This window comes from Pyricularia pennisetigena, chromosome 3 (genome assembly GCF_004337985.1).
Source record: "Pyricularia pennisetigena strain Br36 chromosome 3, whole genome shotgun sequence".
Lineage (NCBI taxonomy): Eukaryota > Fungi > Ascomycota > Sordariomycetes > Magnaporthales > Pyriculariaceae > Pyricularia > Pyricularia pennisetigena.
In genome coordinates, this window is record NC_043742.1 from 7751384 (window position 1) to 7766146 (window position 14763).

General features: G+C 51.7%; 6 protein-coding genes across 6 annotated transcripts; 4 read left to right on the plus strand and 2 right to left on the minus strand.

The window, feature by feature from the left end:
* Positions 1-1878: 1878 nt before the first annotated feature.
* Positions 1879-2298, plus strand: PpBr36_03867 (uncharacterized protein; the record flags this gene model as incomplete). Its single annotated transcript, XM_029891036.1, has 2 exons — positions 1879-2038; positions 2111-2298. 2 exons carry the CDS (start codon positions 1879-1881, stop codon positions 2296-2298), a joined length of 348 nt encoding a protein of 115 aa, XP_029753035.1.
* Positions 2299-2555: 257 nt separating this feature from the next.
* On the minus strand, positions 2556-3284 carry PpBr36_03868 (uncharacterized protein; the record flags this gene model as incomplete). Its single annotated transcript, XM_029891037.1, has 2 exons — positions 2556-2787; positions 2815-3284. The coding sequence occupies 2 exons, from the start codon at positions 3282-3284 to the stop codon at positions 2556-2558; spliced, it is 702 nt and encodes a 233-aa protein (XP_029753032.1).
* A 2125-nt stretch (positions 3285-5409) lies between these two features.
* PpBr36_03869 (uncharacterized protein) lies at positions 5410-7390 on the plus strand (the record flags this gene model as incomplete). Its single annotated transcript, XM_029891038.1, has 2 exons — positions 5410-5497; positions 5631-7390. The coding sequence occupies 2 exons, from the start codon at positions 5410-5412 to the stop codon at positions 7388-7390; spliced, it is 1848 nt and encodes a 615-aa protein (XP_029753031.1).
* Positions 7391-8216: 826 nt separating this feature from the next.
* On the plus strand, positions 8217-9392 carry PpBr36_03870 (uncharacterized protein; the record flags this gene model as incomplete). The annotated part of the gene is made up of 1 exon (XM_029891039.1): positions 8217-9392. The coding sequence occupies one exon, from the start codon at positions 8217-8219 to the stop codon at positions 9390-9392; it is 1176 nt and encodes a 391-aa protein (XP_029753875.1).
* A 990-nt stretch (positions 9393-10382) lies between these two features.
* Positions 10383-12032, plus strand: PpBr36_03871 (uncharacterized protein; the record flags this gene model as incomplete). Its single annotated transcript, XM_029891040.1, has 3 exons — positions 10383-10665; positions 11100-11248; positions 11706-12032. 3 exons carry the CDS (start codon positions 10383-10385, stop codon positions 12030-12032), a joined length of 759 nt encoding a protein of 252 aa, XP_029753876.1.
* A 266-nt stretch (positions 12033-12298) lies between these two features.
* On the minus strand, positions 12299-13147 carry PpBr36_03872 (uncharacterized protein; the record flags this gene model as incomplete). The annotated part of the gene is made up of 2 exons (XM_029891041.1): positions 12299-12590; positions 12849-13147. 2 exons carry the CDS (start codon positions 13145-13147, stop codon positions 12299-12301), a joined length of 591 nt encoding a protein of 196 aa, XP_029753873.1.
* Positions 13148-14763: the final 1616 nt, after the last annotated feature.

Here is a 14763-nt window from a genome sequence, read left to right on the forward strand (position 1 = left end):
ATGGGTTACCCAATTCGGATTCAGCCCGGGAGCCCGCGGGTCCCATTAACCCGCCAAAAAAAAACCCGTGGGCCTTTACGGGCCCCCGCCAAGAGCCCGTGGGCTGGTGGGCCTGGACGGGCTATTCCTCTTTTCGGGTTTTGGCAGGCCTTAGACCAAGCAGAAGCTGCAGATTCCCAAGGAGCCCAAAGGAGACGGCTGCGGTGAGCCTTGATGCCGAATTCGAGGACGAGTTCAGAATAAAATGATTTCAAGGAGGCTCTTGAATACAGACTGAAGAGTGAGCTTTGACTTTTTGACTTTAAATATTCGGTCTCTAAAAGCTACCTAATGGTCTTTTACGTCGAAACGGTCCGTAAACGTTCAAAGTACCTATCAGACTACCTATCGTTTTCCCTGTTCAAATACTTACGGCTCTTGCTACCTAGTTTCAGTCTTGATTATTCGAATTTCAAAGCTCAAAGATACTGGGCGTGAGCGTTAACTATGTAGGCCGGATATGAGAGTGAGTGCTGATTTACATGTCATAAGATTGCTGCCTGAAAAGGAACTCTAGGATCTTTATAGGCTCAGTTTATACATGTCAAGCACGGCTTTGTAATGCTCTTCAAACCAAATTCATCAATCAGATAAGTAATTCCAAGCACCTAGAGGCATTGGGGCCGGCTCTGAAAGTCTATCTAGCTGATATTCAATAGCGTATAGACCTGGGAAAAGCGAGCAAGTCAAACATAATCAGTGCCACACATAATCGTGCGCTACATGTCGGCCACTTTCTTGTTGCATCTAGCCAAGAAGTCCAGATTGGAACATCAGGGAGACGGAAGATAGGCAAGCACATAGACTAGGTCGACGGCTGCACTCTAAAGTACTCGGATGACGGATCCGGCAGGCCTACTGTTAAAATTTATGTGGAAAATATACCACTGTGTTTGCTCATTGAATAATCTTTGGTGTTCAGGCGGTCAGGTTGGCTATATAGTGCCACAGTTTGGCAAGCGGTTCCGTCCAATTCGTCTGGAAAGTTGTCCGAGTGGTTATGAAGTAGGATCTAGGCTCCTATGACTAACTTTCCCTTCGTATATAGCCGTATACCTATCTAAATGGCAGAAATTCCCGGCCAATAAAGTTGACACGAGACAAACAGATCCCGCTAATATAGTATTTGTCGCATTGCAAGCCTCGGCGGCAGAGCCAACAAATGTGCCATGCGACGTGGCATGCGCAAATAACTACAACTTGCCATTTAGGTGGGTTGCTCACTGCAAGCTTAATTTCTATCTATCAATCCCTGTCGATAATACCTGTCCAAGCTGACAACAAAGGTGTGCTCTTGGCTGCTGTTAGCCTGGCCCCCATCCCCAATCCTCCTGAACCAAGGAAACGGCACAATTCCAGCTTGGCATTATGTCAACATAGAATTGTCATTTTAGGAATCGGATCATTCGATTATATTATGCAGGCAGGCCGGGGTTTACCGCGCTTGATTGGCTTCTCGTTCGAGATTGCCGCCGCTCCGCCACCTGCGGCTTGCAGCTGTGGGTGATGCTCGGAACTGTTGATCTGACGTGATATTTTGGACTGGCTTTTGTTCGGGAAAAAGCAGCCGCTGCGGTGAACAAAACGGCAGCCCGTTCTGGTTCCGTCTTCATTTTTATTTGATTGCATTCTCGATCTCTAGCGTTCTGCTCTTCAATTTGTGCCGGCATCAGGCCCTTTGGGAGACGCACGGTCGAGACGAGACAACCGCCTTCACCTATCGGGATTTCTTTGGATGTATCAGACAGGCAATTAATTTTTGTTACTGAGGCATCTGGGCTTGCAATCTTCTGAAACAAGCGCCAACCCCCTCATACCTTGGCGATCCCGATTGTCGCAATGGTCGCACCAAACCACCTGATGACCGTCATGATGCACCTCATCCTTGCACTATGCCTGCTCTTCACGTCTGGATTATCGACGCCAATAACCACACAAGCAACAACATTGCAATCGCGATCATCGCTGGGATCCTGGCTGCAAGTTGGCAAAAAGACAGGTGAGCATAACGTGTTTGCACTCGCAATGTTCCGCAGATTTGCACACTGACACTGCCGACGGAAAATTCTAGCCGATGGATGTTCCCTCACGAGACAGTGCCCGTCGTGCAGGTCGGTCGGATTCGAGGGCATGGTACAGTGCTGCTGGCCGAACGGAAAGGGCTACGGGTCGCCGTTTGACGAGCCCGGTTTCTGTCTCTGCGCGCCGGTCGACAGATGGGATTACTCCATGTGCAGCGGGGGTTACTGGACCAGTTGATATAGGCATGGGGTTGGGTGTTTGAGGAGGAAAGGAATGGTACTGCTATAATGAGGATGATAAGATACAAGGAAGAGACACGGATTCTTTCCGTCATGTCGTTGACTCTGACGGTCACGGCGACAAAGGGCACAGGATACATAAAGACCTCGATGCCACTAATGCTCAACATCATTTGCAGCAAAACACCACGCTATAGCCCATGAAAAATCCCACCACACCAAGGAAAAAGATCAAACATCCGAGCGACAGCGACCTCATGCGATGGCAGTCATCTCGTCAGGAGAATGCACGATATTTGCCGACTTGCACTCGACCCTGCGATCCGAATAGGGCAGGCCGCTTCCGATAGTCCAGTTTGGGTTCTGGTAAAAGTCCTGGGTGCAGTCGAGGGTGAGGTTGATGAAGCCAAAGGCCGAAAAGGTTACACTATTCATCACGCGGTCCAAGTCAGCGGACTGCTCATGCATCGGGAGGCTACACAGACGCCTAGACATCCAAAAAAAAAAAGCTTACGGCCACCCGTCCTCCGCATCACGACACGTCCAAGTCTGATTGACGCGCAACCAATTCGCGGCCCTGTTGAACTCAAACGTCGCCTCGCCGCCCGTGCCGCCGCCCGCGATGGCGCCGGCGGGCAGGTCGCAGCGGTACGTCTGGTCGCCGTAGAAGAAGTCGGTGAGGCGCGAGCTGGTGGCGGCGCACCTGGAGACGGACGGGGCGAGCGCCTCGGTCGCGAGGTTGAACTCGACCGAGCCCCACGCGTTCTGGTGCGACGGCGTGCGGTAGGTCCAGCTCCCGCGGTACACGAGGTCGGCGACCGTCCACTTTGGCGGCGACCACGACGAGGCCAGGCAGCCGACGGCCGTGCTGTCGTTGACCACGCGCGGGTGCGGGTCGCGGCCTGTCGGGCGGCCCGGGACGGGGTTGCTGGTTGCTAGGAGGGGGAGGGTCGCGAGGAGGACGGTGGTGAGTGTGGAGGGCATTTTGATAGTGGAAGGGGGAAGGGAATGATTAGGATTAGGATTGTGCTGGTGAACAAAGGATAGTCTTTTTGGCCGAATTAGGGTTTAGGCGTAGTTTTTATGGTTGAGCGACTTCAATTCGGGCAATCAAGACATTTCAAGCGATGATGGCGTCTGCCTTATAGATGTCTCCTTGAGCGGACGCGATGGACGGAAAAAAAAGAAAAAACGGTGAGAATGTGGTGTGATGCAATCCAAAAGCTGAACGGCTGCAAACCGCGTGATCCCTCCCTCACCCAACGCAAGCTCGTAATATGCAATGTGCAAAATTTCAATTGACCGAAAAAAGGTCTCGTGTTGCAGAGACAAGTTTTGTCCCTGTTCAGCAGCTAGATCAGTCGTCAGAGGTATATACAGGTGGCCCAATCAGGCAATCCTTCGTTGAGCAAGCGCAATCACATCGTCGACTCCAGCTTGCCATGCCAAGACCTCGTATTCTGGTCAAAACTGCATCGGCAAAGCGGCAGAAGATCTATCAGTATACATATTCCAAGGCCAGGTGCCTGTTTGAACGAAACCACAGCTGAAAGAAACACGGGCCGACAAACACTGCATTCCTGCTCGGCCCGTGTTCAATCAGTTGCTAGATTTCCAAGACATCGACAGAGGGAAGATTATAGGACCTGGCTGCTTCACCTTTACTCGTCAGCCTCTTTGTTTTTTTATTCTTCCAGATGGTGACACTGCAGACCGTGTGAGCTGGGTCTTGTCGTATACGCGCTGGTTGTATCGCATCTAGGCCACGTAAACTGACGGCAGTCCCTGCTGTGTTACAGTCGTACCGCATGGGGGTGCCATTTTTGGGAGGCAGGGACTTGCGGTTTCGGAACGTTTTGTTCCTGAAGCGAAAGCCAAGATCCAAAAGAAGATGGAGGTGTGATTTTATACCCAAGGTAGTATTCTTCCGGGCGGAATACGTCCCGTGTGGTAACGACAGGGCAAGTTTGTACAGTGAAAAATGACAATGACAAGACCATATATCGTTTCCCAGTCGCCCGAGTTGATTTGGGCCGTGGCAGGGCAGTTCTTGGGGGGTAGAATGCACCCACGGAACGGTTTGCACTCGCCTGTGCACCTCCGTTCTGCATGGACGTTGCACATAAACAATTGGATCGCGTTTTCGCGCGAGGACAAGCTTGAGTTGGAACATTCGAGCGCAGCTTTCCATCAAAGTAATATCGTCATTGTTCAGATAGCTAACTTGACGATTAAAGACAGGCGGAAAACCAAAGATGCCCATGGAACAATACGATCTACCTTGGCCTAGCTCGTGCATGCCTTTTGTGGAATTATTTGGTCCGTCTTTAGCAGCTGTCCTCCCAAAAAGATGAATCCAGAAAGACCTACCACATCGCTTGCTGCAACATATGTTTTGTTTGAGAGATAAGGAAAGAGTACAGCAGAATTCAAACCAAGTCTCCAACCAACCCTCCACCATCATCGCCATCCAGCCAGATTCTGATTCCCGCACGCCTTTGCCCAGAACCTCCCATCAGTCAGTATGCCCGTGGCACTCTAACCACCTAAGACAGCCAGCAGCCTTTCATGGATATCATATATCGCTATCCCGCCATCTCAGTCATTGCCTTCGCCTCCTGTTGTCCAAGAGACCATGTCAGACTCGGAAGAAAAACAATTCCACGCCGACGGCCGTCCTATCGGTCATGAATACTGCGTCATTTGCTTGGATCCCTTCGATGCCGAAACCGACCTTGTCCACCTCCCCTGCGAGCACTATTGCTGCCATGATTGCCGAGCAGATGCCATCAGGCATGCCCTTGCCCCGGATGGCAACTTTCCACCAAAATGCTGCGGCCAGCCCTTTCACGAACACCAGTACTCAGACTTTATCACTGAACCGGAGCTCCGACAAGCCAAAGAGAGACTGGCCGAAAGGGAGGCAAAAGATCCCATCTTTTGCTACCACCCAGATTGCGGCAGCTTTATACGTGATCGGGTATCCGGGGATGGATCCGGCACTTTGGCGTGGTGCTATAAATGCATGCTCTTCAGCTGTGCGGGCTGCAGCCGCTTTCCACATGTTGGCTCCAAGTGCCTGCCACCGAGCTGGGAGCAAGATGAAGAGATGAAAAAGTACATTGCAACTGAAAAGTTGAAGCAGTGCCCTGGTTGTAAATTTGTTTACAAGCGAGAAGAAGGATGCAGACACATGGGTGAGCACCGCTTATGATGACGGACCGACGATGAGATACTGCAACTGACACGATCTAGTGTGCCCCCGTTGCAAAACCGAGTTTTGTTGGTCTTGTGGCGCCATCTAGGGCAAATGCGCATGCAGCCAAAAAGATATCGCTGAGCTGCGTGAGATCAACGATGCTCTGGAAACTATTACCCATGCAGAATCCCCAGCCGTGAGCCCGACAGCCCTCCGCAGGGCTGTGCGGGTAGTCGAGGGTTTGTTTCCCACGTCTGAAGAAAGTGAAGAAAGTGAAGAGAGTGAAAGGAGCGAAAAGAGTGAAAAGAGTGAAGAGAGTGAAAAGAGTGAAAAGAGCGAGAGCTCCGACGATTCTGATTCAGACTCATCTACGCGAAGGCTATTGTTCCAGGACAGGGTCAACACCAATAATCCCCAGTCCCAGAACGGGGGTCTTGGACCGGAGGAAACTCGAGTGCTGTATGCTTCTATACTAGCTCGTACCACCAGAAGGCGTTTGCCCCCAGACCTTAGGACACCCAAGGAGCCCGAAACGGGCCAAGATGGAGTGATGCCAAAGCCTACTCATAATCCTGCCCAAGACCTAATGGGTACCAGCACAGGCAGGGACGCTGCACGGGGGAACCCTGGATATTACCGACCGCACATGGAGCAAGCAGTAACACAAGACCATCTCAACTCTCTAGGCACAGCATGGAATGACCTTGGGACCACATATACTTTCCATCATAGAGCAGCACAGTCCGGATCGAGTGAGCCATGGTATCCCAACCCATTCACAGATCAGAGATATCGCAGTATGCTCGGACAATACAGCGAGGCTGATAACGTTGGAATGTTTGGTGGAACACTTGATTCGGGAGTGGGAGGTTTTGGGTTTCAGTCGCGAGTGCAAGTACAACAACAGGGCCAAATGCTGCCGCATCAAGTGCAGCCACATCAAGTGGAGCCACATCAAGTGCAGCCGCATCAAGTGCTGCCGCATCAAGTGCAATTCCAGACAAATTCGGTCTACGGAGGGATTGCGCATCCGGCGTTTCAATCACACCCTGACCTTGTGGGATCTAGTCGCGGACAAAGAAGAACCGACGAAGGCAGCCAATACTCGCGCAAGCGGTCTGCAAGGGAGTTGAGTGATTACGACTCGTCCCCTTTTGCACCTGATGGCAGACCCAGCAAAACAATTCGCAGTCAGCCAAGCCTTGATCACTCCGGGGACATGGACTTTGAGTGGGATACGGACTTTGCGAGGCATCCTCAACAGATGGTGCCCACCGGGATGCCAGGGACACATGCTAGAGTGCTTGGACCCGAGATACGCTCGACAGATTGGAGATCTCGACATATTTTAGAGAACCGCCAGTTTGCTTTGACGGCATTAGCCGACACGCAGCAGCACCTCACAGGGAATACTTATATGAACCATGCGCATCCTTGGCCAGAATACTTTCCAGCTGCAAGTCTTGGTCAGAGTGCGACACTAGTCTCATCCCTGCCCCCACTTCGACCTACCCCCTATACAAATCAGCCATGGGGACCAGAGAGGCGTTTTCAGCAGCAAACGCCCAGCCAAGGATTCAATAATGGCTTTGAATTCCAAGCGCCGAGTCCAGGCAGTCAGGGTATGGGAGAAATTGCGCAAGGATTTGGTCAGATGCGACTGCAAAGCGCACCTCCGCAGCGAAACCAGGAGAACATTCCACCTTGGTATCAGCAGAGAGTCGTCGTGGCTCATCCCGACCCAAGTACCCACGCTCATCCCCTGCCGGCGAATTTCTTTGGCAGTCCTGACATTAGCCCCTGGAGAAGCCGAAGAGGTGGCCGCGGACGTAGCCGTGGGAACGGTGCAGCACCCAACAGTCACAACAGGCGGGATGAACCATTGGGGTAAGGCTTCGGAACAAGACTTTGAGGGTTTGGGTGCCCGATAGACATAACATTGATAGTTGGCACGGTACACGGGATCAGCGTTGTTTGCGTTTCTGGGGGGGCACGGCATGTCTTGTTTGACTGATGATAGAGCGTCTATCTTGGATGGGAAAATGGATAGAAAGATAATACAGCGATATGAAGTTGCTTCTTCGAACTGTCTATCTCTACAGCTTTGAGTACAATGGTTTTCATACGTGTTATTTTTGGAAAAGATTTCGTTTACATGTGTCACGTGTAAAGAATTTCTTGCCCGGCAACTTGATCCGATCCCTATTACTTTCGTCTTTGAACAAATGCGACGGAACGGGTGTGACGGCCAAGATCATTGTCAGGGTTGAACGAACGTAGGCGTGAACCTCTACACTGCCCCGTCTTTTGTGGCACGTTCTTTCATGAGGTCAGGCTAGCAATGCAGCTTTTTCACCGGATGCACCAGTTACTTTTGCAGTTTTTGAGACGTGGTTGACCACAGAGGCTGGGTTGCGTCACTCGCAGGGTTGTGCTCTAGTACGGAAGCAGGGACAGCCTGAAAGTGAATGCAGATGTGATCATGTGAAATGCTATAAGAGCTGCACATGTCGGACATGAGCGGTGAATGCTGTCGGTTGCATCACAAAACATGACCGGTTGGATTTACCCCTGAGCACATTTAAAACAATACGGCATATATAGGCAAAGGTAACCGATTTCATCAAAAAAAAAAAAAAAAAACTCGATCATCACTGCATCAGACTACAAATTCCATCCAAAGACTCCGTCATCAGACCCAACACCACACCAGCAAAATGGTCAAGTTTGATCTCATCCGCCACGGCGAGTCCTGTTCCAACGTCTACTTTACGCAGGACGTAGCCACCGGCAACTTCACGGCCGGGCCGCACAAGGACCCCAACCCGGGCAATCTCGCAACCGGCACCATCTGCGTGCCTGGAGACCACTTCTTCGCGACCGTACTGACCCCCTACGGCGTGGCGCAGTGCGTGACGGAGCGCCGCCGCCTCGAGGACCCGGCCACGGCGTACCCGGCCCACGAGGTCCGGGCCGTACTCTCGTCGCCGCTCGAGCGCGCCGTCGAGACGGCGATCCTGACGACGCCGTTCGCGGCGCTCAGGAACTGCGGCTGGACCGTCACGCTGGTGCCGCAGCTGCAGGAGGCCGTCAAGTACCAGTGCGACGTGTTCTCGTGCCGCGGGCTGCTGGAGACGCACGTCGAGCGCACGCGGAAGCTGTACGTGGCCATCCTGACCGCCGAGGGGAGGGGGGCGGACGCGGCGGCGTTGGCGGCCGTCCGCATCGGCCTGGACTGGACCGCCATGGACGTCGAGGCTGCGCCGCCCGGCGTGTCGAGAACGCGCGAGCTGGTGAACGAGTCGGCGGCCAGGCTCGAGGCGCGGGCGGCCGAGGCGAGGGGGTTCCTTGCCGCGCTGCCGACCGCCGGGCGGGACGACGCTCGGTACCTCGTCTTCACGCACGGGCAGATCACAGAGTACCTGCTCGACCTGCCGCTGTGCAGCCCGCCCAAGGCCAGGCTGATGGAGTTTGTGCTCGAGGGCCTCGCGCACGTCCCCAGGGTGCTCGAGGCGCCCAGTCTGAGACTCGGGCTGAGCGCAGGGGACGCCAGGGAAGACACGGAAGAGAGGATCGAGGAGGGCAGGGAAGCGTACAGGGTCCTGGAGAAGGTGGCTTGGATCAGGAAGATGGGCAGGGTTCCCGGCGGCGTGCCGCCCGTGTGTCTCGGCCACCCTGTTCCCGGCAAGGGTCAGTGGCCTGTTGGCGATTCCGGGCGCTTTCGCACGACGAGCCTGCCGAAGAACGAAGGGCTGCTCAAGAAGCTCGCCGCTGCTGCTGTGGAGGCTTCTCAAAGCTACGATCCGGCCAAGCATATGAAGAGTCTTTGGGGGCAGGGAGAGTATCCGGAAATGATGCTGCAGAGGACTGTCGGTGCAGTAGCGAAGAAGTAGGCTGGGCGCTTTTTGGTGGAGAAAGCGCAGCTATTGGGAGCTCAGCTCGTGAGAGGACGTTGGTTTAAAAATATGGCTGAAAAAAGTTTGTTGTATTTTTTTTCATGACTTTTAAAGATATTTAGTCATCGATGCATGCATATGTAAGGGGTTAGATCTCTCTTATCCATGACAGTAAGGATGCAAGCTTCCGAACTGTGTTGGGAACTTAGAACATATGATTTGATGCGTGCCGTCCATCTTTTGAAATTTTCAGCCGTCAGCCTGGCTGGGACGCTGTTTAGTGTGCAAATTACAAACAAAGACTCCTTTTACACAGGCAGCTGCAAATCAAAACAGCAAACAATCAATCATTTTGACGTCTTTTATATCTACCTAGTCTGATTCTTGGAACAGACTCTTATTCCCGCTGACGTTTGAGCTCCTGTTCTTACGAGCTGGAAGATCAAATCCATTTGTAAAATCGCTTCATTCGCCACAGCAAAATGCCTGAGTTGTGAGTGTTTATTTCATCTTTCTGATGGGTGGTTTCAGATGTCAAACCCCTAAAGTCTAATATCACCCTGTTCTTACTGAGATTGCAGCCACCAGTATTGATCCTTTGACGGTCTTACAGAGCCTTGTAGCGAAGCATTTGTAAAAGCAATTCTTCGCACGCAGTCGAAAGGCAAGCCCCCATGATGATGACCTGCAAACAATCCAATTTAACAGCACGATGCAGCCAGTCACCTTGAGCAGCATGTCTTCCACCACACCCACATCCTGTTCGTCTGGGTGATTTCACTTGCCTGGGTGTTGCAGGCTTTTTTTGCCTCTAATATGGTTTGAAATCTCCAATCAAAACGTCGTTACCTGCGATCTCGCCTCTTTTTTTTTTTTTCTTTTAGTATAGTTTTCTTCAGAGACTGATTCGATAGACAGTGCCGTAGTAAAGGCTCCAAAAACAACATACCTGAAATTCGTACACCAGCTGCACAGTGATCGCGATTCATGCCCAATGCCAACGTCGCTGTTGGGTTTTGCGTTACCAACCTCAAAGTGGATTCAAAGATCGCTATGCGGCATCATCAAGAGCAAAAGTCACCCAGGGTGGTCGTTACCAATGTTCAACTCGGCAAGGTAATCGGCCGTTACGACGTCGACGGGGCCTTCTCAAAAGAGGCGGGACAGCGCAAGTGGCCCATTGCCTGTGCACCCACGAAAGTCGGCGACGATAGCGGGACGATCTGGACATGGACAGAGGGTATTTTGGGGCTGTGGTCTGTGGCCTGTGGTGTGCTGGCGGTGATGCCAAGGAAGTTAATTACGAAAAGAAAGAAATCATGGCAAAAGGGGCGTCCGTTTGTTATGTTTCAGTTGACCAACAGATATCTACATGAAAGCTGAAGATCCTTTTGCAAACTACCGCAATGCCTCGTACAGAGTCAAAATCGGCGCCTGAGCTAGGTTTCGGGGGCCGATGCCCGTTAAAGTGCTGAACAGCCTCCAATGTCAATGCAACATAGTGCTAGTCATATTGATCGGACACTGACGAGAGAAACTTTGTCTTTTCCCCGCCAATTAATGCCTGACACTGTGATGATGTTTTTCTACTCCCGCGCGGCCCGATCCGTTCTCGGCTTTCATTAGATGTAATAAGAATTATCTAATAAATTCAACTGTTTATAACCTAGTCTAGGATATCAGTCAGCCAAACAAAAACTACAGGATTAACCTCAACTCGACGACAACATCACCAGGAAAAACATTACTTCAACCTCGCCATTAGCACCGTCCCATATCCGATCCGACCAGAAGCCGATCGCATATTCCGCAACACTCTCATCCAGGACCAACGCCTGGGACTGCCGCAAAGGGTAACCGCGGCAGCAGAGACGTCTTTTGACACCGACGCCATCGATACGACCTACCTGCCCGTGCCGTGGAAATTCGCCGAGACCAGCGCGGCGTTGTTGGCCCTCGCCTCGACCTATGGCAACGCCACTGTCAAGGATAAGGTATGCCAAAACCCAGCCATGGAGGGCCGGCCCGGTCCAAGATTGAGCGCGGGTTTTCTTGGCAACCCGCGGGTTACCCGATTCGGGTTGAGCCCGCCAGCCCGCGGGCCCCCCATTAACCCGCCAAGAAAACCCGTGGGCCTTTACGGGCCCCCGCCAAGAGCCCGTGGGCTGGTGGGCCGGGCCGGGCTATTCCTCTTTTTCGGGTTTTGGGAGGCCTTAGACCGGGCTGGCGGGGCCGATCGGGATCCTGGCGGACGTCGACCGGCGTGCGACCCAGGGCAGGAGCTTCGTTGACGACGTCTCGCCCAACCAGTACAACCAGTGGCTCGTCTCGCTGGGCCAGCTGCCGCCCGACGTGCAGAGGGCGCTGCACGAGCTGCATCCCGGGTTTGCGCCGCGGCACTATGATGACATGCTCGGCTGGATCGCTAAGCTGATGCAGAGCCTGCCGGTCCAGGTTCCGGGCCTCTTTGCCAGGCCAGCGTACTTTGGGCACGTCAATAGCGACTTTGATGCCCCGGACGGCGAGCTGGAGGATCTGACGTATCTTTTACCTACGGTCAAACATGACGTGAAGCCGCTGGGGTATGATGTCAGGAGTTGCTTTATGGGCAAGTATGACCCCGAATGGTCTGTTTGAGGGAATAGGGGCTTTTGCGCCTGGCTGTTTGGGCTGGTCTTTTGTATAAAATGGTATTTGGCATATAATACATCATTTTCTAATTAAAGAAATAAAAGGAAAACAAAAAAAAAAAAAAGCTCAGCTTCTTAAAAAATAACAACAATGCAACCAGTTACCCCGTCCATCCATATACGACGCGTACGGTAGCAGTAGTGGTCCGAAATGAGATTAGAAAATCTTACTTATATTTAAAAATGCCAGCCCCCTGATAACTACACATAATTTCAATGGAGGCCTGTGACGAACCAAACCTTGCTTATAGCTCCCCGCCCCCAAGACGCCCCACCCAATCCAGCAACGCCAACTTGGCAGAACGGATATCGTGGATTCAGTACAAGCCAGAGAAACGTCCTCCACAGACAGGAGCCTTCCTTGAAACCGCTGACTCTCTGATCCGCCAGAGTCTCGCCCCTTCGAAATCCGAGCTTGTTCGTGACGGCAAACTTGCCGGCGTGCTTGGCGTCGTAGGGCTGTTTGTTCATAGTTGACTTGGTGGTATCTATTTCCTTTTGTTTGCTGCTAAAGATGTACAAAGCCAAGGGCGAGAAATTCTAAAGCAGGGATTGCATCGGTTGGAGTAGCTGTGATAACAGGACAGATAGGCCCAAATATCTCCTCACTCAGTGGGGAGTCTAGGGAAACAGGTTAGCTGGCTGAAAATCACGCTTGCGATGAGTAGCAGTGGGAAACACGACAAGACAACACATACCCGCAACGGTCACTTTGTCAACTACACGTGCCAGGGAGCCTTTTGGTCGTTCGACGACGACTTACTCGGACGCGCTGGCCAGCTCCCAAGGCTTGATGATCACGCAGCATCCGGCAGCAGTCGCAGCGATAATGGGCTGCAGCGTCAACAGGATCGGAAAGTTCCAGGCGCCGATAACCAGCGCCACGCCGAGGGACTCCTTTCGGATATGTGCACCGCCCAGAGTGCCAGAGAGCAACCCGACTCCCTGAACAGGCTCGGCGGCTGTCCACTCCTCGACGTTGCTGAATGTGCTCAAGGACGTCGTCCTGAAGGCCCGCGAGATCTGCCGTGCGGCTCTCCATCTCGTGCCAGCCCAGATCATTGGCCAGGGCTTTGATGATGAGCTGCTCGTGTCTTGGACGAGCCACCAGGAGAAAATGTCTCTTTTTTTCCAAATTCCTGGCCGAAACCGTCCACGTAGTCTTGCCGTCGTCCCATTGTTCTCCCACAACCTGGTGTTCAAGTTCGATGTATTTTTGGAGGCTGTTTTCGATGCTGAGAATAAGAGACAAGAGGCCTTTTTCGAACCGACAAGATGTGCACTCCAATCTGTTTTTGGCTTATAGCCCCAGGTGTACTTGCGGCTGGGACGCCCCAGCAAATTATTGTCAGTAATTTTAGCTAGTTACGCATATTTTTGCTATGATTTAACTTACCCAGTAAATCTTTTCGAGGTAGTTCCGGGTTCCTGGTATCTTGGGCTTCTTCTCAAAAGTGTCGATGGAAAATTTACCAAAGTGTCTGATTTGTGTGTGCAATCAACGAAACAGAAGCGCCAGCTCCAAAGACGCGCTTGAGAGTGACTTGACGGGCTGCAAGTGTGCTTGTCCTTGGACCTTTGGAGGATCTTGCTGGGTCATTGGAGACATTCGGTTGACTGCAGTTCTGAACAGGGTGTCGAATGTGGTTCAAACTTGAGGTAGCCGTATCAAGGATGGTTTTGCGTTTCCCAGATGAATTCGATCTATCAAAACATACAGGACGTTGATTTGCGCATCTTGAATTCTTGATCGGCAGGGTTTCTTGAGTTATATACACACGAACAGTGCTTGTTACACAGTTATTTTACTCGGCGAACTTGGCTTTGCCACCTGCATGTAAGCTCAGTCAATAGTAATCCAGTCATTAATCTATGACGTGCATTAAATTTTACCGTGTGCAACCGGGCGCGTGGCGTGTCGAAAGCTGAAGACATTCCTTGGCCCTTTAGCCTCACGGGAAAAATGATACAGTGGAAACAAGACAGTTAGATGCAAGTAATACATATTACAAGTTTACAACCCCTAATGTTCAAGTCCAAGGACTTGAAAGAAGACTGCCTAGAAGAAAAGGCGATGAAGGGATATAGAGGTGTTAAGGGGCTTCAGAATAGCAAAGGTATCCGGTGTGGTAAGTGTATGTGCTTTCAAACCGTCTGTTGTGACAAACAAGGCATCCGTTGGATTAGGTACATACGTTTTCAAAGCCAATACTCACGCAAACAAGCCACGTGCTTTCTGTGGCCTTCCAGTGGCTTCCTCTCTTTGTGCAATCTTATTTCTGACTTGGCTACACTTCAACTGAAAAGAAGGAACAAATCTCCCGGACGGCAGCCTCACATGCATCTCGTTGGTCCGTATACCTACGCTACCAGTCTGAAGGTCCATTTGAAAAACTTGCGTGTTCCTGGAATAGCCCCAGTTTGAGATGTAAAGTTTATTTAAGCCGATCGCCTGTAGACACTGTACTTGCGAGATACGATATACGGTTGAGCAGAAATAAACAACTCGAAATCAAACTCATTAGAAGGCAGTTCACTTTATATTAACAGACATGATCCTAGGAGCCCTCAGGTCAAGTTTGTTTGCTTGATACGCAATAGTCCGAGTCTCGATGTCCTCGTACCTCAAATAAGTAAGCCAGAAAGACAAAGTATGTCTCGTCAAACAACTTGACCAC